Source organism: Myodes glareolus, chromosome 23, assembly GCF_982192425.1.
Source record: "Myodes glareolus chromosome 23, mMyoGla1.1, whole genome shotgun sequence".
Classification (NCBI taxonomy): Eukaryota; Metazoa; Chordata; class Mammalia; order Rodentia; family Cricetidae; genus Myodes; species Myodes glareolus.
This window is the reverse complement of record NC_142048.1, coordinates 49325650-49352574: the sequence shown is the minus strand read 5'-3', so window position 1 is coordinate 49352574 and position 26925 is coordinate 49325650. Positions and strand designations below refer to the sequence as shown.

General features: G+C 42.6%; 2 protein-coding genes across 6 annotated transcripts in view; one reads left to right on the top strand and one right to left on the bottom strand.

Moving 5' to 3' along the window:
* Positions 1 to 2210, top strand: part of Slc20a2 (solute carrier family 20 member 2) — a 91919-nt gene extending 89709 nt beyond the window's left edge. For all 4 annotated transcript variants that reach the window (XM_085680702.2, XM_085680704.2, XM_048456325.3 and 1 more), the window contains one exon: positions 757 to 2210. In XM_085680702.2, coding sequence (XP_085536828.1) covers positions 757 to 918 — 162 coding nt within the window. In that variant the 3' untranslated portion in view covers positions 919 to 2210. The remainder of the gene's footprint in view (positions 1 to 756) is intronic.
* Positions 2211 to 8660: 6450 nt separating this feature from the next.
* Positions 8661 to 26565, bottom strand: Vdac3 (voltage dependent anion channel 3). 2 transcript variants are annotated; one of them, XM_085680707.2, is made up of 9 exons: positions 26441 to 26565; positions 21505 to 21573; positions 20361 to 20410; positions 16208 to 16360; positions 14674 to 14726; positions 12895 to 13122; positions 10830 to 10980; positions 9790 to 9847; positions 8661 to 9175 (listed from the first exon to the last, which is right to left on the bottom strand). In XM_085680707.2, the coding sequence occupies exons 2-9, from the start codon at positions 21569 to 21571 to the stop codon at positions 9084 to 9086; spliced, it is 852 nt and encodes a 283-aa protein (XP_085536833.1). In that variant the 5' UTR covers positions 21572 to 21573; positions 26441 to 26565; the 3' UTR covers positions 8661 to 9083. The 2 variants fall into 2 exon arrangements, with proteins under 2 accessions (XP_085536833.1, XP_085536834.1); XM_085680708.2 differs by lacking the exon at positions 20361 to 20410 and having other exon boundaries at positions 26441 to 26559.
* Positions 26566 to 26925: the final 360 nt, after the last annotated feature.

Below are 26925 nucleotides of genomic sequence, written 5' to 3'. Positions count from 1 at the left end.
TTAGTGGCAAGCGCCTTTACACCTTTACCCACTGAGCTGTCTCAGCTGCCCACGTTTTACCGTTTCATAGGCATAAATGGTCACAGCTGCCTGACTTTTCTAGATGTTGTAATGTTATGCCCAGATCCTCAGAATTCCCCCAAAACCAACAAGGAGACCGAGTTCCGTATGTAAAAGCAAAGAGCCTTCATTCTACACAAGCTTGCAAATTCAGTCTCTCCGTGTGCCCAATGTATAGAAATAATCGGAGAGCCTGAGCTCAGTTAGAGTTGGGTTTTTATAGTAGTGAAGGTGGGGGTGAGGGGTTTCTAAGGTTCAGGACCTCTGTTTGCCTGACATTTGTCTAGGGGTGTCCTGGTGAATGTGTGCTGGCAGGTGATCCTAAGACCCACGTGGTGCCATGGTGTGTGCACACCCACATACATGTAACGTAAGTAAATAAACAAATGGAATTTTAAGAATTTCAAGGAATGTCTATGGAGAAGAACCCAAGCATACACTGCAGAGTAGGAAAGATCGGGCGAGCTGTGTGCTGGAGGAGATGGTTATATTCCTCCACTGCTGCCCATCGGGACTTCACAGAACAGGGCTAGTTTGATAGCATGAATTATGAAAATATAAAATGATCTCCCTAGAGAACTAGTGTGGAAGGACTCCGGGTTCATGACGCTCATCACGACAGACACCCGAGAGGTCAGTGTTTGTGAAGCCGCTCCTAGTGTCTCGCCTTTGACTGTGATGCTTCTGCCTCGACAGGTGGGCTCCGTGGTGGCCGTGGGCTGGATACGCTCGAGGAAGGCTGTGGACTGGCACCTCTTCCGGAACATCTTTGTGGCCTGGTTCGTGACTGTCCCCGTGGCTGGACTATTCAGTGCTGCTATCATGGCTATCTTCATGTATGGGATCCTCCTGTCATAGGCGTGGTCTGTAAACGGCTCTAGGGATAGTCTACCATGGGCCTCCGTAGCCACACCTCTCCCCGCTCCTCCTCCACACCTGCACCCCCCACACACACCTTCCAGATGGCGTCATCGTGCCACACACTGCTTACCCAGGCCACAGACGTTCATCCTCCAGAGTTAGCCTAACTCCTGTACATAGTAGTATGTATCAGACTGATATTGTGATGACGTAATGTGGTACAGTTACTTATATTAAATATACATCGTGTACCTAGGATATCTAGCATCGATTTCAAACAAGCTCAGAATGAAAGCGGAAGAGAATTGCCTTGAGTGCAATACTCTGTTAACTGTACATAATGATTTCAGCGGGGGCAAGTGTTAAAAACTTTTGAAAGTGTAGGTTATAAAAATCCTTTTTAAAAAAATACTGTAATATAAGTGAGATACAGTATACTTAATACAAACTTGGGCAAGTTCTCAGGCCCTTGTGTGATTGCATCATGCTGGGACAGGTATTCACAAGTGCTTTCTCTGAAGAATGTGTTCAGAAGCTGTGTATGAGTTACTGTGTAATGTATCACTATAGCTTTTGTAAATACTTCAACTGTAATTTTAATGGTCTGCTTCCCTTACACTTTACTGATTGGAGAATTTTGGAAAGTACCAAAGAAACAGGGGATAAATCGCCAGTATTATATCTTCATGTTGTTTGTTTCCTTCCCACTGGCCACTGCAGGGGGCCTGGTCCAGGAGCAGGCAAGCTCCTAGCCAGGGCAGCGAGTGTGGCTGGAAGCACCAGCCGCCCACCAGCAGAAGCCACACCGCTGCCATACCAGGTCCTGGTGAGCTTGTCCAGTGGCCTTTCACTGTCACCAGCGTGGACAACACACAGCAATGGGGTGTACGATTAAACACTACATACATATCAAGTCCAATCCCAGTGTCCCTCCCTGTTTCGCCCTGCAGCCTGAAATGCAGAGTTCTTGTCGTGAACAGTAAAGCCAGCGAGGCTTTTGATGTGCCGGATGCTGTAAATCTCAGGGCTGAGCGGGGAATATTAGAAAGGACACTGGGCTTGGGGATCCATGAGGCCTTTTTATGTAGAGCATCTGAGGTCGTCCTGTAGAGCCACTGTTGTCTTCTGACAGTGAGAGACAGTATGACTAAAATGTTAAGAGCCTGAAACCATGGAAATGCTGCTAATATTTTTATATTGACATACATTTTCACGGTACTTCATTGTAATTTTTTCATTAATCAACCATATTAAATTTATAATAAAAAAAAGTGCCCCTCAAAAGTTTACTTCTGAGTCTTTTTTTTCTTTCAGTGTTTCCACAAAAATCAAAACTACAATCTGGCCACTTGTGGTTTTCAAATACTTGTTGAACTTTCCTCTACATCTTCCTATTCTTCTGTGTTTGTACGGAACCAATACACAAAACTCAAAAGGGAAAGAACGGCCCCATACCCATATGCAGGCATCCCCACTGTGAACGTGTTCACCCACCCCACCACGATGTAACAGTGATAGAGGGGAGCTCCCGTTCCTGTACGGGGCTCGCCTGCTTGGCTCCTCATTTCTGTGGGCTCCCACTGGGAAGCCAGTCCCCTCTCAAGCTGGGAAGCTCAGGGTGAAACCTTTCATGTCCCACACTGTGACAGCAGTGGTGCCACCTAAGAGCTGGATGGGGACCAGCTGGGCGCCACCCTCCAGGTGTGACAGTCTCGTCTTCACTTCCAGATCTGAAATCCTCTCCCTTTAAGATGGCACCTTCTGTCCCGCATTTGATGGTCTCAGGAGACTCGGTGTCCTATCACATTTATGGGTGAGAAAATAACAGCAAAGTGTAAGCATGCACTGCGCAGGCCTGCGGTCCCTGCCCTGGAGGGGCCACCTGGACGTCAGGAAACCCTAGCAGGCAAATGGCAAGGCTGAATCCCAGGAGAGGAAGCGGGTCTGGGGCTGGGAGGGCGTCATGCCTCCCCAGCAATGTGAAAGAAGCTTCTCCAAGGAACTCTCCCAAGTCTGGTATCTGACAGAGATGGCTACTTTATATGCCATGCCAGGAGAGAAGGGAAAGACCCACTCCAACAGACTCCAACCTTACAACCACTGTCTGAGAGAGGCTCCTGCGAGTGATGATGGACAGTCAGGCCACACATGGGTTATTAATGCTCTCTGCTCCTGGAGAGGGTGTTGCTAGGTCCCCAAGGGAAAGAATGCTGAGTCTTCCAGAAAAGGGAATTCCTAAGTCCCTGACAAACTTGCCATGCAGAGGAAAGCTCCCTGGGGAACAAGAAAGCCATGCTCGGAGGAAGTGATGTCATCCTCACAAGTGTCTTCCCTTTCCTGAGAGCCACATTGGTATTAATTTCAACAGGTAACTTTTAAGTAAGTCCTCCCCACCTCTTGGTCTTAAGTGACAGAGTTCTCAAGCAACAGAAGCCACAGTAAAATCCATCCCATAGGTTGAATGGGGTGACACGCACTTTTGGTTCCTACACTCGGGAGGCAGAGGCAGAGAGATCTCTGCAAGTGTCAGGCCAGCACACCCTACATAGCAGAAGGCCAGATGAGGGATCACGACTGTCCTTCCTTAGGATTTAAAGTGTCGTGTGAAATATGCATGCTGGTGCTTTGTTGAGGCCTCTTAAGGGAAAACTACTTCTAGGTCAAAAGGACAGAATTGAGTTCCCCCTCTGATCTGCCCCCAAGTATCACCTGGACCTGCCAATCACCTGGCCAAGGGACCACCTCCTCCTAGGAAAGCTGACTAAAGACTTCCTAAGGAGATGGGAGGAATAATTGTCACCTTCGTGAGATAATCTACCTCTCAGAAGCCCCTCTCCTAATGCAGTTACTTGCAGGTCTTCACTAGTAAGTCTTCCCATTTTTCTGAGTTCTAACTCAAAACATCTTTTTCGGGTGCTGGCTAAAGACCTAATGAAATGGTTTACAAGCTTCCTTCTCAATCTATTTTAAGGTTATTTTACTAGGAGTCTGAGAACCCATAAAAGAGAAGCCCAACTTCGCCGGTAACACTACTTCACCAGTGCACTTGGTTATAACAGACGTGAGGCTGGGAGCCAAGACAACAAGAATATGATGGGAACTACTTTTTGCTTAGTGTTCTTGTAACCTAAAACTACTAAAAAACAAACAGATCAGGCGCTAGCCTAGAGTTCAATAGAGAACTCTAAGACAGACAGCCCTGCAGAGACCCTGTTTTTTTGTTTTTTTTTTTTAAAAAAAATGTGGCTGTGGTGGTGGCATGGTGGCACACACCTTTAATCCCAGTGCTGGGGCGGCAGTGGCAGACCAGCCAGGTTTATATAGAAGCTCCAGGCCAGCTAAAGGGACATAGGAAGACATAGGAAGGCTGTTTCAAAAAAAAAAAAAAAGAAACAAGGAGAAATAATGTAAACTCAGAAGGTAAAGCACTGCAGGATGACCTGGGAATAAAACTACAGGCTTAAGAACTTGGAAATGAAGTGCAAGCAAAGGGTGGTTGGCTCTGTAAACCTCTATAAAGAAGCATGTGAGATTAAATGAGGCTCAGAAACGTGTTTCAAGCAGAATGAAGGTGACCCAGAGCTCTTTCTGGGGACTGAAACCTAGTTGAAACAGCAAAAAGAATTTTGCCTAGGGTAGGATGGAGAACTTGTCGTTCCCAATTTGGCATGTTTTAACCAAACCCTGAACTCAGAAATTATGAACTACTAGGAGTAGAGGGAGGGGTGAGGAGATCCAAGAAAATGAACTGAATGACCCCAAAGGACTAGGAAAGCCGGTGTGTATCTTACGCTGGTACCACAGCGGCACCTAGCGGGGTCAAGTGTAATTGCAATTACAACATCTTTTCCCACCCTTTAGGCGGCTTCAGGGAAATCACTTAAGAAAATGTTAATTCTGGCATAGTTCAGAGTTGCAAGCAATGCCAGGAATTATCTTTGTGTCTCTGACGATCACAGAGGACTGTGGTTGCTTTTAGAAACGCCCCTTACTGAGAAACCAAACCAAATAACAGTTTTAGTTAGCTGTAAGCTAACATCCAGGACTATCGAGTGCAGAAAGACCCAGAGGCTTTAGGAAGAAAATGCAAGGTTATTTTCGTCTGGGGAAGAGCTGACCGGTGGGTGGGTGGGTGAGGTCGAAGTTTGCAAAGGGTAGACATGTGACCCAAATGGAAGGCAAGGATTCAGTTTGGGAAACCAGTGCCTGCTCAATATCCAAGGAGAGAGTTCTGCCAGGCACTTTGAAACCAAGGTCTGGAGAGTTCGAGTGGAGTTCTTAGGTAAACCAAGGTGAACATGGCGCCTCATAATCCATCTGTAACTCCAGTTCCCGGGGATCCAATCCCTCTCCCAACCTCCATGGGCACTGGGCATGCATGTAGTGCAGACACATGCAGGCAAAACACCCATACACATGAAACACTTAAAAAACACACCAATGAGAAAGCTTGCATGCGACCTTCGTGTGTCCCTGATGACCCCTCGAGGTACACTCCTAAGTGGAAGTACCGAATCAAAGAGCTGCCGAAGATAAATTCACTCTACAAGGGGGGCTTTCTGCTCCCAGGCGCCAGACTCAGGCTGTGGCAGTGGGGCACAAAAGGAAAGCCTGCTAACCCTGGCCATGTCCTGAATGAATCACTAAACACAAAGTCAAATAGTGGTCTTGGGACTCGCGCTGCTGTGCTGTGACGGCAAGGAGAGAAGGCATTGGGTGGCACTGTAATCAGCACCCAAGAGCCCGAGTCCGAGCCTGCACCAGAGCAGGGGAGCTGCTCTGCCTGGGATGCCTCTCCTGGCTCTTCCTTCTGACTAGAGGACTTGAGGACTCCAAGGCGGTCACAGTTATCACTGTGGGGTTTAAATGGGTCACTTCATATCAAATGACCAGCAAGGTGCTGGTATATGAACCCATGTGCTTCCTGTCTGCACAGCTTTGTGATATGGGGCTGCGGCTCCACATACAGCCCAGCCACCCACAATGCCACAGAATCACTGAAGAAAGAATCCGAATCTGTATTACCTTATCAATATCTAGAATATGGCTTCTTGGCTCTGCACTGTCAATAATTTAAGAGAAACAACATAAAGGAAAAATACAAATATGCAGAGACTGCCTTCTCTACTTAAATTGAAGGTGTGAATGCAATCAACTTGAACAGCTGGAACTAAGAAATAACCACGTGCAGCTCATTAGCTCTGGCTACAAGGCTGAATGCTGCTCCAGCCTGTCATTTCCACGCCGACACCCTTATTCACACTAGACTGAAGAATCTCCTTGCGAAACAGTTCTCAGGCACGCTGTGATAGCTTCTGCCGTATACGGCTTCTTACTCTACCCGCACTGTGACAGAGTGGGCCCAAGCGTCCTGTCTGTTCACACCACATATGCTGCATGTGGGCTTTCCAATACAGGGTGAGGTCCACTGGCATCCATTGGCTGTGGTTTGCCTCCTTTACTTTATCTCTTGGAATGGTGTTATCCACAAAGACAACATTCAAGAAAATAAAATGTCATATGATTGCTATTGTAGGTATTTTCTGGGCTTTGTGGACCTAATCACCCATAACTTGGGTAGTCTAGCAGCTTTAGGACAGACTTTGCTAGTGTTGAGTACTATCTTACACTGCAACTTTTCAAAGAACAAATATGTCTAGTTATTTTAAGACAACCCATTTAGAAACAGCAAGGAATCCTAACAGGTGCATTTGAATATCAACAACCAGCAAACACGTATAAACTGCCCTTCTCATTGGCCACCTGGGAAGTATAAACCAAAAAGTTACAACCTTTCATCTGCTAAAGTGGTAAACATTCGAAAGTGGGCAACAGTGTTAATGTGTGTGATGGGATGGACAAGCACCACTGATAGAAATATAAACTGATAACAAATACTTGAAAGGTAAATTTGTGCTATTTTTATTTTTCTATTTGTCCGTCCATCCATATGTCTGTCCATCTGTCCATCCATCCGTGGTTTTTCCAAGACAGGCTTTCTCTGTGTATCCCTGGCTGTCCTGTCTGTAGACCAGGCTGGTCTTGAACTCATAGAGATCTACCTGCCTCTGCCTCCTGAGTGCTGGGATTAAGGGTGTGCACCACCACTGCCTGGCTGTGCTACCTATTAAGTGCTCAGGCCCTGCAACTAAGTTATAATCACTTCTAGAAATCTTACAGAACTACACTGTTCAACTCAACAACCACTAACTACACGTCATCATTTAAACAAATTAATTAAAATTACATTTCAAATTGAGTTGTTTAGTTGTCCTTATATTAAAAGTGCTATTAAGTCATATGTAGCTAGTATACAAATGAACCACATTCATCATTATGGCAATGCTACTATGGAAATATCCAGAAAAAAAGGAATGTCATTCAGTGTTGCACTGGTCATAATACAAAAGCCAACACAAAACGGGTATGTCATAGTCATGGTAAATCATGAACAAAATAAATTAAACCAGTAAGTATAATTTGCAATATGCAGTGTTACTGAGGATACAGGGAAATGAACACTCAAACATTGGTAAAATATATATAAACAAACAAACAGAAAGAGGGATCACATATTAAATTTAGAAGTGGATTCCCAGGCCAGTGAGAAGGTTCAGTGGGTGAAGGTGCCTGATGACCAGAGTTTCATTCCAAGACCCACTTGGTTGGAAAGAAAACCAACTCTCACAAGTTGTCTTTGACCTAACGTACACACTGGGACACACTTGTGCACACATGCATTCACACACACACACACACACACACACACACACACACAGTAAACATGGTGGTTTGAATGAGAATGGCCCCCATAGGTTCATGTTTGAAAACTTGGTCCCTAGCTTGTCGAACTGCTCGGGAAGGACTAGGTGTCACTGGGAGTGGGTGTTGAGATTGAAAATTCCCACTGTCTCTCTCTGCCCCCCACTTGCCAGCTGTGCTCCAGGCTGCTCCTGCCACCATGACTCTGCTCCGCCATCATGAACTGACCCTCTGAGACACAAGCTTTCTTTCAGAAGTCGCCTTGGTCAGGGTGTTTTATCATAACAATAGAGACTAGAACAGTAAATAAATTTTAAAGTAATTTCTAAAAAGAAAAAATCATCATAAAACGTGTATTCTAAAAGGAGATAAGTACTTTATTAACCTTCTATAAACGGACACCTACGAGATCTCTTAAAATGCTAACATCTGCAGGAATATACAACAAACTGAAAAGGGTTGTAAGGAATGGAAATTTCTACTTTCAATCTAATTCTAAGCTGTCGACAATTGTTATAACCACCATGTATTACTTCTGTATTAGGAGAAAGGGGTTTTGCACACAGATGTCTGTATGCCCTAGAGTGTTAATCTACCCATATCTTTCCTAAACTGCTAACACTTTCTTCAGTTGTGTTATCAGACCCAGTACTCAAACAGCCATTTTTCCCCAGAAGCCCTGGAGATATCCCTTTCCCATTGCAGCCTCCTCATCCATCCCTCTTCCCTCTGCCCATCTCTTCACCCACTATGCCCTCAGCAGCTCCAGGACACTTTGACAGGATCCAACAGGAAGCTAGCTCCTTGAAAGCTGTGCTTCTTCACGGCAGAACAAAACCACTGCCTTGTCTTTCAGGGGAGGAGTGAGAACTGGAAGTCGAGGAGAGGTGAGGGCACTTATGATTTACACACACCACTTGAGACTTAACTCCATTTTCAAAAACAAATCAACCACTACCCATAAATCAGATGAGCAATTCTGTTCCAAATGGGATGGGTTTATTTCACTCTGATGCAAAACCAAAGATTCCACTACAGCAGAGACTGATCTAACAAAAGGTCATGGAAAAGTGGAGTGGGACATGCAGGACGTGATGTACAAACTGGGAGTCAGATCGCTTTCTTTAACATGACACTACGTTGTTGCTGAGAAACATTTAAATTAACACTGCAGAACTCAACTGAAATGTGGCACAAACATGACAATCTCCAGGCATGCCTTCAAGGACCTCTCTGAGGATAGATCTGTAATCTCTAGACTTCAGTGTGGGAAGGATTACAATTCTTTGGAAGAATAAAAAGTTCACACTTTTGAAATTTCACAGAATTTTAAGGCCAAAACATAGTGGGTTCATTTCTCTTCACTTCCAGGGGCAAATGATGTTCTATTCAAAACCACATTAAGCTTCCAGTTCAAATCCCAATCCAACCTTATGACCTCCTGCATTGAAGTTCTTTCCATCTATTAAAGCTGACAGGGTCAACTTGACTCCTAGGGAGAAGAACACACCACATTACTTGCAGTCAGTATGATCCTCAGACCTAAATTTTCTAGAAGTAATGGATCTGAGACAACAGCATGGTGTACGCAGGCCTAGGCTATACTATAAGCTAGACTGTACACTAGCAAAGGTTGTCCAGTCTGCTGACCTGTGCCAAGCAGAGCATAAGGAAGAAAACTATTTGTAGTTCAAGATTAAGAATAACGGTGGGCAAAGGCTGAAGAGACGGCTCAGTGGTTAAGAGCACTGGCTACTGTTCCAGAAGACCCAGATTCAATTCCCAGCACCCACATGGTAGATCAAAACTGTCTGTAACTCTAGAATTTAACACCTTCACACAGATATACACACAGATAAAACACCAAAAAAAAAAAAAAAAAAAAAAAAAAGGATGAGCCGAATTCAAAGGCTAGTGGCATAGCTAGGAATGTATAACAGAAGCACTTGCCCCACCGTCCTCTGCACGACTAGACACCACAGACGCCTGAGTTAACACGGTGATTACGTAAGCACTTCCAGGAACTACTCTTTTTTTCCTTTTGTATTCATTTTCTTCTTGTAACTTTCTACTGTGACCCTCCATTAATTAATTCCTTTTACATACCTGGTCGGAGGGTCTGCGTATAACCCAGTCCAATTAAACTGGCATTATTTACTTTGGCCTACAATTAAGAGATGAGAAGAGAAGCAATTAGAAAACAACAACGCATCAGTCCAGTACAAAAACTGCTTCCTGCACAAGGTTCCTAAAGGTAAAAGCACACTGGACCTCAATCTAGAATTACTAAAACTGAAAAAAAAAGGAAATAAAAAGATAAATCTTTAAGAAGTCAATTGGCAGGAATTGTAGGTAATATGAGAACATATGCTTTAAAGTTCTTGTTTGTTTCTTTGTTTTTCGAGACAGGGTTTCTCTGTTGCTTTGGAGACCGTCCTGGAACTCACTCTGTAGACCAGGCTAGCCTCAAACTCAGAGAGATTCACCTGTCTCTGCCTCCCAAGTGCCGAGATTAAAGGCATGCACCACCACCACCTGACTGCTTTAAAGTCCTTAAATAGATTTTCAAGCACATTGTGTTACCAAGCATCTCTATGTACTGAATTTTGTTGTTCCTGTTTTGACAGAGTCTCACTACATAGCCCTGACTATCCTGGAACTCACTATGTAGACCAGGCTATCTTTGGAATCATAGAAGGTCTGCCAGCCTCTGCCTCCCGAGTGCTGGGATTAACGGCATGCAGCATCATGCCTGGCCTATACTGAAGTCTTTGAGATGCCAATCTCCAACCTCTGACAGTGATTACAGCAAGAACTCTGCTGTCCTAACACAGATATGAATTGACATTTTGACACTGCTGCTTACTGCAACACTGACCTAGTTTCTAAGTAATACCTCTTCACCACACACAACAGTTATGAGAATTACACAGGATAATACATGGAGAGCATTATACAGTGCTCAATTAAGACTATACTGAGGCCAAAGGTCTGATAATAGCCAACAGGGGAGAAATTAGGACTGGACCCCACATTTCCTGCCTTAGATGTGTGCGAGTGAGGTCCTGAGGCTAATAAAGACATGTGAGCTGTAAGAGCACCACACACTGCTTACAGCTGGATCCAACCCCACAGCACATTCTTACAGAGAGAGAAGTTCTACAATCCAGCTTATATTTAGCAGCGATGCCAAAACGAGTGTTGTTGCTGCCGGCTGTCCATGCCAGGTTTATTGACGTTTCAATCTTCTCATTAACTTTCTGATAGATAGAGCCTCCAAATTCAGTACCATCATTCCTGTTTTCAGAGTGTAAAATAAAAGTCATTAAGTTTGAATCATTTACTGTTAAGACATGGAAACAAAGTTTACAACTATCTAAACATAGATTCAACTGTGCAGCTTTGAAGTCTAGCAAAATCCTAGGACAAATTGACTATTAAACAAGAAATAAAACCAACCTATGAAGTATCTAAAAGCCTAACAAAAGCATAATATCACTTGATTCGTTTATTTGACTCTTCTGCATAATATAAATGTCTTAAGACACAAGTTACCTATATTCAAAGGCAGACACCTCAGGTAAGTATATAATTCAGAGGTATCTTTCACAGAATTTAGAAACTATAACCATAGTCTCTTTTACAGGTCTATAAAGGCTGGAAAGAGAGAGGTAAAACTATAGGCCTAAAAACAATACTAACTCTTATTTACTCAACACTCAGAGTGAAAAAATACTTTCCACATAATACCCAGGAACACAGCTCCAGATAGAAACCCACAGCTCTTGGAAGCATACCATTCCCGCAGTTACTTACAAAATAATCATTTGGAGGCTAAATATTAATTATAGTTGTTTGGTCAATGGCTCAGGCTTCTCACTGACTAGCTCTACATATAAATTAACCCATTTCTAATAATCTGTATATTGCCATGTACCGCATGGCTTAGCAGCATTAATCTGACATCTGCAGCAGCTGCTGGCGTCTCCCCCACTGGGTCCTTTTGTTTGCTGTCTCTCTGTTCAGATTTCCAGTCTGGCTCTATTCTACCTGGCTATTGGCCAAAACAGCTTCTTTATTAACCAAAGTTAATAAAATATATTTACAGCAGAGGGGAATCCCACATCCTACCATGGTTTCCTAGCAATAGTTTTTCAATATCATTATCTATACTGGAGTATCCCATGAAAAGCAATACCTCAGAAACACACAGTTCATTCCTGCCTATGATCCCAGCACTTGAAGGAGCTCAAGGTCAGCCAAGGCTACATAGTGAGTTCAAGGCTAGGCTGATCTACAGGAGATTCTGTCTCCCCTCCCCGAACCCCCCTGGTTTTCCAAGACAGGGCTTCTCTGTAACTTTGAAGCCTGTCCTAGAACTAGCTCTGTAGACCAGGCTAGCTTCAAACTCACAGAGATCTGCCTGTTTCTGCCTCCTGAGTGCTGGGATTAAAGGTGTGCACCACCACCACAGGGCGAGATCCTGTCTTTTTTTTTTTTAAAGATTTTATTTATTATGTATACAACATTCTGCCTTCACATATGCCTGCACAACAGAAGAGGGTGCCAGATCTCATTACAGATGGTTGTGAGCCACCATGTGGTTGCTGGGAATTGAACTCAGATCCTCTGGAAGAACAGTCAGTGCTCTTAACCTCTGAGCCATCTCTCCAGCCCCGAGATCCTGTCTTAAAACACCAAAAAACTAAATATTTATAAATCAAAGTTCAGGCCAACAATGAAATCCAGGATTACTTTGAGAACCCTATTATTTCTGAATGCAATAGAAAGAGTAACTAGGTTCTGATCAAAGATACATGAAAATCTCTATATAGAATTACCAGAGAAGTTACAGGACACTCAAATTATTTGGTGATTGTTCTTAAGTGTTCCAAACATCTGCTTCCACATACAGTCAAAATAAGTCAAAAGTAACAGTGAAGTGCATACATGCTCTCGGCTATCTCCACTAGGTGTCCCTTGACAGATTCTAAAGCACCCCCAAATCTGGAGTAAAAGCTGGCAGCAGCAATAAGAGCAGCAGAGCGCCATGTGCCCCACCCGTGAACTTCTAACTAGGACAATGTTCAGCAGGACTGGGACCCACCAAGCAATATTAACTTTTACTCACGTTTAACCTCACCATGTCACAGCTGCCACCTCTCAGAGGAACGGCACTAGCTGTAATTATAAACAGTTATAAACACTCACACATGAGTATGCAGTTGGAAGTCTGCAGCCTTATAACCAAGAGCAAAATTATTCTGTGACAGTTTGGATTTGGCCGTGTCAAAACTCATCTGATAGCCAGCAAGCCAACCTTCAAAGGCCAACACAGCCCAGCCATAGATGGTCGGTCCAGAAAAATCTATATCAACGTTACTGCCGAGACTAAAATAATCTCGTTTAAATGAGGCCTTTAATTTCCCGCTCTTCTTTCTGTAAAAAACAAACAATACAATGAAAATAATGTGAGTCTACTATTTCCAGTAATTTGTAAAGTAAGACCCTCTCCAAAGGTAAATATTGTTTTGTAGATGACATAATACATTGGAAAATGTTTCAAATGACTTAGCTCTACAAATACAACTCTGTTAGGATTGAACTTTATGTTAGTTAGGGTGGTACACGCCTTTAATACTGGCACCTGGAAGTAGAGGCAGGTGGATCTCTGTGAGTTCCAGGAGAGCCAGGGCTACACAAAAAACTCTGCTCAAAAAAGGTGGGGGGGAGGAATTGTGTGTGTGTGTGTGTGTGTGTGTGTGTGTATGTGAAGAAATGTATGTCATTATATATTCTTCACCATGAGTTGAAATAATAAAAGTATTTTATGATTAATCTCATAAAGGCATGAGCAAATCACCAGATAATTAACAGATATGAAAATTGTTTTAAAGTCCTGCTGCACATCAGGGTCACTACCCACGAAGTTCTATATATTTCAAAAACAATGCAAGAGTTTTAAATTTGCTTTCAATACAAAGAAATGATAAATGTTTGATGAGACACACATCCTATTTGATTAAACAACGTATACACATATTCAAACACTACATATTACCCCACAGATATACACAATTTTGTCAAAAAATACAAAGTCCATATGTAATAAGATATTGCATTGCCAAGTTAATATATTTAAATATATAAATTATATATATATATATAAAAATATACACAGAGATACACGAAAAACAAATATCCTTAAATATTTTTAAGTGCTACAAAAGTAACATCAAAACATATTACTAACCTATTAGTAGAAATACATTTTTTGTTCTTTGTTTTAGACAAGGTCTCAATAAGTAGCCCTGGTTAGCCTGGAACTTTCGGAGATCCAACTGTCTGTCTCCAGAATGCTGGGATTAAAAGTGTGCACCAACACACCCAGCAGAAATACACTTTTAATAGCAATGCTGACTATTCAGTATTAGTTCTGAATAACCTTTGTCTATTAGTTCCAAATAGTCCTAACGAGGCTTTTAAGAGAATATTTGTTCTAAAAATAATTAAAGCATGAGACAGGAAGAGCAGTCCCATTGCTATGTCTAAGAACAAATTCCTCTTTGCATTGCTCTAGTGTCTCTGTCTTCAGATAGCAGAAACTAGGTCAAGCAGATAAATGACACAATGGGGAAACAGACTAAGCCTAGAGGACTTTCCAGGACTTCTAAGACAGCAGCACAACCACTGCTCTGGTCCCTGACACTCAGCAGATTACACTCTGCCACCCCCAATAGTCTTTAGAATAGATGTAACTGTGCTCTCGGCCCTTCTAACTCCTAAGCTAGGTGTGCTGTTGAAGTTGTTTCACTGGCAATGCTATGCTGCCTTGAGGAGCTCTTCTTTCACAGACAGGCAGATGTTCTAGCATTGCTACAACAACTTCCTGGTTTCTCCCTGCCCCTACACTTCCCGTTTTACATTTCCAAAGCTAAAGCTCTAGACCCTCAAAAAGAAATCAGAAAAAAAATTAGTTTGAATAGTTACCCTGTGTTTGGTACAAATATGGTATCAAGAGTCAGTTTCAACCCTTCTGCCAACTGTAAAACAAAAAATTTGTCAATTAACAATTAATTTTCTATTTTTTAACTCAAAGAAGCCAATTCTAAAGTTTCCTTCCACTTTCTCTTTAATAATGAAGTCATTAAAGAAAGCCAGACAGTAAATTATATATTACCTCCCCTATCTTTTCTTTCTTCCAGGACAGGGTTTCTCTGTGTGGCCCTGGCTGTCCTGAAACTCCCTCTATAGACCAGGTTAGCCTTGAACTCAAGGGCTCCCCTGCCCCGTGCCACCCACAGTGCTAGGATTAAAGGCATGCACTACCACTCACCTAGCTTTCCTCGTCCCCTCTCCTGGTTCTCTTATCAAAATATGAATTAAGCTGGTTATGGTGGCATGTCCCTGTAGTCTGAGCTACTCAGGAGGCTGAGGCAGAAAACCTTAAGCTCACAAGTTTGTAACTAGCATGAGTGATAGAATGAATGAGGACCCCATCGCAAAACATTTTTAAAAGGTGCCAGCACCTTTTACTCCCAGCACTTGGGAGGAACAGGCAGGTGGATCTCTATGAGCTCGAGGCCAGCCTGCTCTAAAGATTAAGTTCCAAGACAGCCAGGGCTTGGAAACCAAAAAACCAAAAACAAAAATTTAAAAAGATTAAAATGTATAGGGCAAATCCTAATACATTAAATAATAAAAATTATTGTAAAAAAATTACTTCAATGTAACAAAATAATCTTGATACTCTCTTGAAATAACTCAAAGATAACCTGACACTTAACAAAACCAACTTCCTCAGCTGTACCTCTTTCTATGTGTCAATACACACAGATGTACCTTGAACACTCAGCTGGGCATGGTGGCACAGGCAGGAAAATCAGGAGTTCAAGGTCAACTTCAGCTACAAAGTTTGAGGCTGGCCTGGACTACATGCAATCCATTCTCCAAAAGAAAAATGCAGTGCCCTCTACACAGTAGGAACCTAACAAAATCAGTTAATTGCCTTTCTCCTGGGAAACATTTAAACAATTTAGAAACATTTTTGTGCATATATTTTGCAAAGACCACAAAAGTAAACTAAATTACCAAAGAGAGTCCCACTGCTCCCGAGAGGACTGACAGTGTGACACAATTAACTAATCAGAACAAAGGTGCAGTGTGAACTTTTCAAATGTGAAGACATGCCAAGAAAATAAATAAAAAGGGAAAATGTGGTAGAAGACTGTGAAAATCCCACTCAGATTATATTTGGAGTTTATCAATTTATTAAAGATTTATGTTATTATTCTTAACTATGTACTCATGTGGGCTTGTGTGGGAGTGCACACATGGGTGAAGGTGCTCGTGGGCCAGAGGTTTTAGATCCCTGGAGCTGGAGGTCTGAGAACTGAACTCAGGTCCTCTGTAAGAGCGGTAGGCACTCTGACCAGCTAAGCCGTCTCCCCAGCCCCAGTTATGTTCATTATTTGATGTGAAATAGATATCAAACCTACAAATAATGCCTACTGCTTTTCCTTACCTTATTCTCCCAAGAGATTTCTGTCCCCAGAGTATTGTCTGTATTCCACTTTTGGGTGAAGGTGAGTCCGTAGTCACAGACCTTATATTTGGTCTCTAGGTTACCTGATGCTTTCCCTGTATCAGTATAAGCATGACCTGAAGTAGCAAATTCCTGGTAAACAAGACAAAATCATTATTTTAAGATGATCTCACCAAATCGAAATTTCAGAAAACAGTGTTCAGAGCATCAGAAACCAATACAATTTACTATTCGCCACAACCTTACTCTTCAACAATGTACCTCCTGTTTTCTTTCTGTCTCTAACCAGATTTAAGACTTTCCATTATTCCTCTCTTCTTATTGGTATTTATTATTCCATACATTCTTGGTGCAGGAGAATTGTCTATATTCTGTCAATCATGTTTTAAATAAACGCTGATTGGCCAGGCAGGAGGTATAGGTGGGAAAATCAGACAGGAAGATGAAATGATGCAAGGAGAGCAGGAGAATTCTGGGAAGGAGGAAGCTGATTCCTTCCTCTCCTCCTCAGATCACCAAAGCAGCAGGATGTGATCTGCCCCACTAAAAAAGGTACTGAGCCACATGGCTAACATAGATCAATGGGTTAATCAAGATGTGAGTGAGAGCCAGTAAGAAGCCTGACCTAACAGGCCAATCAGTATTATAACTTATAGAGATCTCTTATGTGATTTTACTTTGGGACTAAACAGCTGGGGAAACAGGGCAAGACAAGAACCCCAACAAGCAGCTCCCCTCGTGTTACACATTCTTTTTTAATGGTCATATTAAATTTTTAACTTTAAAAGAACAATATCTCTGCTGAAAATAAATGTCTTTATTAAAAAGGCAAAAATACTTAACTTTCAAAATTTTCACTTTCATAGCCTAAGATGACTATTAATTCTCTATAATACTTGTCAAACAGTAAATTTAGAGCTGTTTAAGAGTTTATAAACACTATCTCACACACTTTCTTTTTATAGTTAACAGTTTAGTTTAGGAAATGGAGGTACGGTGGGGGGTGCAGGGATGGAGAGAGAGGGAGTGTGGGGGGATAGAGGTAGGGGTGGGGAAAGGAGCTGGGAATGGAACCCAAGGCCCTGTCCACATCTCTATTGCTGAACTATACCCTCACCCTATTGCTTTATGTTCGCTTTAATTTTACTTATGTGTATATATGAGTGCCTACATGTATGTATGTGTACTATGTGTATGCCTGGTGCTCATCAAGACCAGGAAGGGGATTGGTTGGATTCACTGGAACTAGAGTTACAGGCAGTTGCGAACAGCACGTGGCTACTAGGAACCAAACCTGGGTCCTCTGCAAGGACAACAAGTACTTTAACTGCCGAGCCATCTCTCCAGCCCCAACTACTGTTTTCTAAAAATGTATTTTTATGGTCTTGTGAAGTAGCTTAATGGGAAAGTGCTTGCCTAGTGTGCTCAAGGCCCTGAGTTCCATTCCAGCACTGCAAAAGAAAAAATACATTTAAAATAAACTTGATCATTTTTAACATATACTGACACAGCATTAAAGTACATTTACAATGTTGTGAAACATGAATGCTTCAGCCATAAAACTGTATCTGTAAAATCTTCACCATAAACTCTTTCAAACAACATCAAAATTATCTACCCATTTTCACAGTAAAATAGAATTTAAAATGCCTCTTTCATCCTCCTCCACCTGGCCTGCCCTCTAAAGTTCAAAATAATCACTACGAATGCTATAAATATATCCTCCTCTCAACTAAAGTGTCCTTTCCATCATATTAGTAAACAATTAGGAAGAAGCCTTCTTCTAGGGGGAAGCAAATGGTCAATAGCTATCACTGACAATCCATGACTATCAAGAAAGAAACTTTATGCCTGGCCCTGCTGCTTTCAAGGGGCACTTCTGAAATCTGGTCAACAGCAACAAAAGGCTGCCCTTCCTCCCTTTCCACTGTCTGCGACCTAAGTCCTCCCTTTAGTCCTAACTCGAGATCTATGCAGAAAAAACCACTGGGAAGCTATGGTGTTTATTAATACTACATAGAAAGCTTCCAAGATGAAAATTATGTAGTCCACTTAGGGCAAAACAATACAGCATGAGCCATGTTTAACAGCTCAGGTTAATTCCTTAATATGAAAACTGTTGCTCTAATGATAAATCTACCTGTCTCATATTGACAAATACAGCAAATATAAATACTTTGGTGTTATCCTACATGTCTTCCTTCCTCCACATCTCTTAGCCCAAAGCTCTACTGAGAATCTGAGGTACCAGAAACAAATTCAAAGGTAAAGCTACAGCTGCTCTAAGCTGAGGTCCAGATTTGGGTCTAATTTGACAGTTCAGTCAAATGAGGATAAAACCCATCTCAACATGGAAATGGCATCTTCAGCTATGCATTTAATGCTAGTGAGCAACACAGAGAAAGGTCACTGTAGAACAGAGCCCGAGAAATGCACACAGAGGATGAAACTGATCCTAAATGAGAGAAGCAGCCACAGGACAAAGCATGCAAGGGTTTCCTCCTCACCATCTGACGCACACCGCCACCGCAGCAGCATGAAAGAGAGAGAAAGGCACAATCGTAACTTCTGAAAATTCTAAAACATGTACAGTTTTCCTATTTCAACAGCACCACATGCACAAAGCCTCCTTAGCAAGGCAGGCCATACATACATTCACTCATGGCCAAGGAACCCAGGGAAAGAGTAACAGGACAAACCCCAGCTATGCAGAATAAAATGTAAAATACCATACGAATTGCACAAACCTTTCATCCTTCTAATTAAGCAACTATATTCATAAATAAAACGTGCATGGGTTTGAATAAGCACCAGCTAAAGATCTAGCCTATAAAAATAAATCAGAGAATGAGGTGAATTAAACATTCACCTGGGTGACAATCAATGTTGTAGCGCTTGTCTAGCATGCTCAAGGCCCTGGGTACCCAGCATTGGGGGAAAGAAAAGAAGACAATATAAAAAGCTAACCCACTAGCCTCAGTGGCACAGGCCTACCATTCGTCACCAAGAAGGCTGAGGAAGGAGAACTGAAAGTTCAAGGCCTGTCTGGGATACAGGTGTGTTTAGGGCCAACACTGGCTACTTAGTAAGACCCTAGGGCAGGGGTCTGGGGATGTAATTCATTGGTAGAGTACTTTCCTTGTTTGCATGAGGCCCTAGGTTCCATATGCAGTACCAGAGGGAAAAAAGTTCATCTGTTTGCTGAGATTTATTGGATGTCTGGTTAATGATGCTTTGAAAAACATGTCAACATCTTGACTTGTAATAAAAAAGATTGGAAGAGAATCAGTTAAAAAACATAAAATAGGCTGGGTGGTGGTGGCGCATGCCTTTAATCCCAGCACTCAGGAGGCAGAGGCAAGTGGATCTCTGTGAGTTCAAGGCCAGCCTGGTCTACAGAGTTCCAGGATAGGCTCCAAAGCTACAGAGAAACCAAAAAAAAAAAAAAAAGAAAAAAAAAAAAAAAAAAAGAAAAAAAAAGCCACAACATAAAATAAGGCCTGAAGGGCTGCTCTTACAACAGACTAGAGTCCGATTCCCAGCAAACCACAAAATGACTCACAACTGTCTATAACTCCAGTCCCAAGGGATCTGACATCCTCTCTGGCTTCCTTGGGCACTAGGTACATATGTGGTACACAGACAAATGTGCAGGTAAAATACCCATACACATAAAATCCCTTTTAAAAACATAAAATAATCTTGTATATGCACACATATAAAAATAAATTATAGTCGATATTTTGCACAAGTCAATAATGAGAAGACAGATTAAAATGAATTTACTTTGTAAAAAGGCAATAAAACTTGTATGACCTGTTGGTTTCAGTATCCATACATATTCATGAGAGTATAAATATGATATAAGTCAAAAATACACTCTGTTTTACCTAAGGGTAGGATGCCTGAAGACAAAAAAAAAAAAAAAAAAAAAAAAAAAACCCTGCCAAATTCAACCCAATTGTCCACAGGCTTCACAGGTTCAGTGAAACCAGAGAAGGGCAAAGCTGCAGGGTGGACAGCTGTGTCAAGTGGATGCTGCTTTACAAAACAGTAAACAGTCATTGCAAAATCAGTTCCCTTAAATTAGCAGGCTGTACCTATCTAAGTAAGAGACATCTTAGGTACTCACCACTCCACTACAAGACTTGGTTCTCAGATCTATTTTGACCATGCCAAACCCTAGGAACATTAAAAGACAAAGTAATATACAAAATTTAACTTTTGCTCAGTTTTTCAACTTAAAAAATATGAAAGTAATACATTATACATCCCATATGGAAAATATAAGGTATTCTCATCAGATAAGAATTCAAAAAGAAACTAAATTATAACAAAAGAAGTATAATTCTAAATGTCCTAAAAATGAATAAACTCATACCTTTAAAATGTATAAAAGCATAAAATAAGTATGTATAAAAATAAACTCATCCCTTTCTGAAAATGCACTATTTTAAGAACTAAAATTACTCAAAAATCGATGTTATTATGTGTGTATATGCATGTGCACACATATATCTATGTTTGTGTATGTGTGTATGCATGTGCACACGTATATGTTTGTGTATGTGTGTATGTGCATATGCAAGGTAAAAATATAATGAACATTAGTAAGAAAAAATAAGTATGTATAGCACAGAAGTATTAAAAATTTAAAACCTAAAACATTTTCTCCTTGTAAAAAGGATCATATATTGTTATGAAAGAAATAAAAACATGGCATCTGCATTCTCATTAAAAATGGGTGTATTAAAAAACATTATATGGGCTGGGAATGGTGGCACACACCTTTAATCCCAGCACCCAAGAGGCAGAGGCAAATGGATTGCTGTGCATTCCAGGCCAGCCTGCCAGGGCTATGTAGAGAGACCCTATCACAAGGAAAAATCAAACAAACCATTATACAGAGAGGTGATAAACACTTTCATCATACACAGAACTAGTGAAATAAGGCATAAATATTATAGGTGGATGCTACTTTATATTACAGATATTAGATATGTTTATGCATGGGTGTATGTATAATAACTGCTCTTGGTGTTTGTAAAGGAATCTAAAGAATAAAAGAGGTTATTACTAGCTCTTAATATTTGTGATGTGGATTAATGGTCACTTACCCTTATTTTACTAACAGAGTATCTTATACACTTTACCAACTGAGCTAGTCCCTAGCCTACAAAGCAAAACTTTTAAGGATCTGTAAAAACATGCAACTAAATCCTCAGAATTCATCACTAACCCTGACCCAACATAAAAATTTGCCATTGCATACTTACCATACCCTTTGTTAAAGACATCCTTGGCAGCCTTTCCGAGGTCACAGTAAGTTGGTGTGTTACACATATCTTAAAAATAAAGACAGAAGAGTAACCATTTAGTATGCTCACTCCAACTCTCCACTCATTCATCCTGAGATGTTTTTCCTTCCTTTGCCATCACTAGCACTAAAACTAATATAACCAAAATTCAAAGAAGGTATTCTGTTCCTGAGACTAGAAAGTAAGAGTTTCCTTATGAGATCCAGAGTTTCTTTTTAATTGTATCTCAAAGAAAACAAAGTTCTTGCCGGGCAGTGGTGGTACACAACTTTAATCCCAGCACTCAGGATTCTCAGCACTCCAAAGGCAGAGGCAAAAAAAAAAAAAAGAGAAAAAGTTCTGTTTTGTCTTTCATGTGTGTGTATTTGTGTGGTAGGTATGCATTTCTGCAGGCACACGTGCATGTGTCTTGTTCCTCAGGTGTCATGCATGGTTTTTTTTTGAGACAGGGTCTATCACTGGTCTGTAACTGAGCTAACTAGGCAGAGCACAAGGCCCTTCTGCCTGTCCCCACCTCCCCAAGGCTAGGTTATAAGTACACACCACTACACTTGGCCTTTTCAAATGAGTTTTAGAAATCAAACTCAGATTCTTCTGATTGTGTACTTCACCAACTGAGGTAGTCCACAGCACAAAGAGAAAGTTTTAAGGAAGTGTAAAAACATTTGGTTAAATCCTCAGGGTTGAGGTGTGAAGATCTAGGTTCAATCCCAATTCCACACCCCACAGGGAGGATAAAAAAGTCTACAGATGTGTGCCTGTACTGTCAGCCCAGCTGTTGAAACAGAACAGTACAAGCTCAAGGACAGTCTAAGAAACTTATGGAAACTTTGTCTCCAAAACAAGGGGGGGGGGGCTTAGAAACCTTCATTCAAGGTTTTAATATTCTGCTACTCTGAAATTCAGTTCCTAAAAGAGACCAGATGGCTCAAGCCTCCAATCCCAACTACTTAGGAGGATGAAGCAGGAGAATCACGAGTTTAGGCCCATTTTGGACCACAGAACAAATTCAAGGCTGGCCTGAGCAACTTAGTGAGACTCTGACTCAAAGATAAGAATAACAAAATTAAAAGGAGAACTGAGAACATTAGTAAAAGTAAAACATTTGCCTACCACAGAGGTGCCCAGGTTCAATCCCTGTAATACAGTCACACCAAGAAAGATTCACTGGGACTGAAGACACAATACAGCTCAACGGTTAAGAACACTAGTTGCTCTTCCAAAGACCAGAGGTTCAATTCACAGCATCCACATCGAGTCTGACATCATCTTTAACTTCAGTTCCAAGGGATATGGCACCCTTTTCTGGCTTCTACAGGCACTGCACACATGTGGTACACTGCACTCACGTGGTACACAGGCACACATGTGGTACACAGGCACACATGTGGTGCAGGCAAAACATCCATATATACAAAATCATAAAAAAAAGTCAAAGGAATTTCTTAAATGCTTTGAAGCTGGGTGTGGTGGTAATGCCTTTAATATCAGCTCTCAGGAGAGAAGTGGTGAGTTCGAGGCCACCCTTGACTACATAGAGGGTTACAGTAAAATAAGAGCAACATAGTGAAACCCTGTCTCAAAACAAAATTTAAACATAAAATAAAAAGGCTTCGAGAGACTGAACCAGGTGTCTCAACAATCTAGAATAAGAAGACTTCAAAACCAAAGTCAGTCTGGGCTACAAGATCCTATCTCAAAAATACAAACAAACAAAAATACCTAAAAAGACTGGAGTGGTGGCTCAGAAGTTACCAGCACATGTCAGGCAGCCCATAACCCCAACTCCAGCTCTAGGGAACCCAACATTCTCTTCTGGCCTCTGCAAGCCATCTGCACACACGTGACATACACACATACAAACACACACTATAGATAAAATTATTCTTAAGCCTACTAAATTAAATACACTCTTCCATAATATGGCCTTTCCCAAAAAGTTTTTAAAATGTTATAATTTTACCACTACCTAGAAACAGAATAGAAATCATCTGTGGTAACCTGTTTACCAGTCATAGGTGTGAACTTTGAAATTACAACCTTTGAAAATCCAAGGCGCTTTGGCTTGTATCTTGGCTCTCATGATTCACCCAGCTTTTGCAAAAAGCCAATAAGATCCACATAGCGAAATCTCAGTGAATATAACCTCCCTCAGACTTCTGCATAGGAGACTCCTGAAGCAGTTTCTGTCGTCTCCCTGCTAAAGACTCAAAAGCCCAATCTAAACAACTATGGAACTACCTCAAACAATCCCATTAGCAGGATTTTATGGTACCAGAAAACTCGAGTATCAGTTTCCAGGCATGTTCCACTTGGGGGCCACATGCAGCCAAGGACAGCAATGAACCTGGCCCACTACCAACAAAAGAAAACGTCACCATGAGATGTGGAGCTGGTGAGATGGAGGGAAGGCAGTAACTGCCAAGACTCATGACCTGAATTCTGAACCTCACACCCACAAAGTGGAAGCAGAGACAACTCTCACAAGGTCCTCTGACCTCCATAATCAGGCAGTGGTGTGCATACATCTTGAAATTGAAATGTATGTCCTGGCAATGCTGCAGCATGCATGGACAGCCCGTATATGGCGGTTCTGTTGAATTTGTCCATATTGGGTTACATGGTGTAAACTGATGAGGACGAATGACCAGGTCTCTTCCTCAAGCAACCATGTGGTTGCTGGGAACTGAACTCAGGACCTTTGGAAGGGCAGGCGGTGGTCTTAACCGCTGAGCCATCTCTCCAGCCCATTTTCATGCACACACCTACACATATACATACACACTAGCTCTCTAATTCAGGCTGGTAAGATGGTTCAACAAGTAAAGGGACCTGTCACCAAACCTAATAACTTGATTCTGATGCCAGAACACACATGGTGGATAGAACCAACTCCCCAAAGTTATCCCCTGACCATCACACATGGGCAGAGACAAAAGCATGCAGAAGTGCACACGCACATACCCCATATATAAAATAAAACATAAGCTGGGCATGGTGACACACAACTTGAACCCCAGTACTCAGAAGGCAGAGGCTGACACAGTCTAAGTCTGAAGCAAGGTAGGGGTTGCTACACAGTGAGACCCTGTATCCTCGCTTTTGATTTGTTTGTAAGTTGATTGCCTAGTTCTTGAGCATGAGCTTTATAGATGACAAAGTTATTGAGCATGAATTTTATAGGTGAAGCTTGTCACAATGCCAGCAGGCTGAACACACCTGCAAATTACAATCACTATGCCTGAACTATGGACATGTCACAAATCCTTTAAATAACCTATGTATTTACACTAAGTCCAACTCTTAATCTGAATTTCTGCTAGGCTTTTACAATAGCTGAGCAAGGCCTTGGTTTATAGACCAAGTTGGGATTATAGTTGTGTGCTACCATATTCAGCATGACTAATTTTCTAACTGGGAATTCATTTAAAAACTGTACCTGTCAAATACACTATGAAATAAAGCTAAGAGGAAAGAAACCAAAGCATCATATATAAAGTCATGGCAGAAGAAATGGCTCAGTTGGCAAAGTGTGTGTCACACAAGCTTGAGAAACTGAGCATGAATCCCCAGGACCCATACAGCATTGGAGTAGGGACAAGGCAGAGACAGGAGGAACCCTGGAGTCTGCTGGTTAGCCAGCCTAGCCAAATGGATGAGCCCTCAGTACAGAGAAAAGACCCTTCCTCAAAAAATAAGAGAGCAATTAAGGAAGATACCCAACCAACGTGAACCACTGGCCTCCATGTGCACATATGTGTGCACACAAACATGTACTCACACCACACAAACAAGTCTACACACACCTTAAAAAATGATAAAGAGAAAAGGGGTGGCATATGGGTAAGGCAATTGTCTTACATAGAAAAGACCATAGGTTCTATCGGAGGCACCAACCAAAAAAAAAAAAAAAAAAAAAAAAAACTCAAAGAGTCAAGGCAAATGAGTAGTGTCGTTCTATAATAAATAACAAACAATCTATAATAAAATTGTGATCCATGCTGCAGGGTTTAGAGTCCACTAACAGGGCAATTTTACAATTCCGGTAGTGATGTTAATTGTTTGCCATTATTCTGGGAAAGCGGTATAGAAATGCAGGTCTTAGATATTCAGACAGAAATGTTTAAAGTTTATTATACCTACCTGGAAGAAAATACACTAAAATGGCCAAAATGTGTGTTAATTACAAGCTTTGAGCGTTCTGATCGCCTGTTTCTCAACATCATCACTTTGCAAAAGTCAAGTGGCTAACTGAACTCGTTTATGCCCAAACTGTCCTTTATTCAGGCCCACGATTCTGATGGGCAATGCATTGCTGGTATGATCAAGCAAAAATCGAGAAAACACAGAGACTCCATATTACTCGAGAGTAAAGCCACAGCCTCCCATTTCTATCCGCTCTACAAAACAGCTATGCACCATACCCCGAGGCTGCATTGGACCCTGAGAGGAAAACAAAAGACACCAACTAGATACTACAGCTTCTCTTTTGTTCCTTGTTTCTCCTTTCTAAGATGCATGAAGAGCATCCTCACTTCGGCCGTCAGGAGTGCAAGCCAAGCCTGACAGATGCTGGACACGTCAGTGAGGGAGGTGAGGGAGGGAAAGGCGGGGTGTAGCTTTGGGGTACCAGGACTCGTCTCCTCTAGAAACCGCCCTCCTTCCAGCCCTGACCACGGGCAGAAAGCCAGTGCGCACGCAGGGCACAGCGGAAGGTCGGGGCCCAGGGAGGCGACTCCCGCCCTCAGGCGGCCAGCAAGGTTCGGGCGGGCAGCCGGAGTCTCCCGGCCTCGCCTCGCCCTGGACCGGCGCCCCTCAGCTTCACCTCGGCGGCCTCGGCTCGTCAGACCCGCCGGCCCTCCGCCAACCCGGCCCGGGGCAGCGGTCGCCTCACCTCCAACACGAGGGTGGGCCCCGTCCCGTCCCGCTCCACCAAAGCAACGCTGAAGGTCTTCTCACACCAACGCCGTCCGCGCCTGCGCGACCTCGCTCCCCGCCGCGCCTGCGCGTCCGTCGCCCCAGAAGCGCGCGGGTGCGCGCGTGGTGTCGCGCCTCCAGCCCGGCGCGCAGGGGGTTGCTGAGGACGCGTCCGCCAACTGTCCGGCTTGGCGTGCGCGTGCGCGTGCGGCTCTCTCTCCCCCGTCCCCCTTCCCGCCCCCCCCCCCCACAGCAGGCGGGTGACCGGCGGGGGTTGAGGAAAAGGACAAAAAGCTTGGAGGACCCCATCCGTGCCCGGAGGCGGGAGTTCTCGCGAGAACGTGCCGAAGCCGTGGCTACTGTTGCCTTGCGTCTGCAGACACGTGCCGCCGGCTGGAATGTCACTCCCGGACCCGGCCGTCCTCCGGTGGATGACTTGCAGATCTCTAACGGGGACATCAG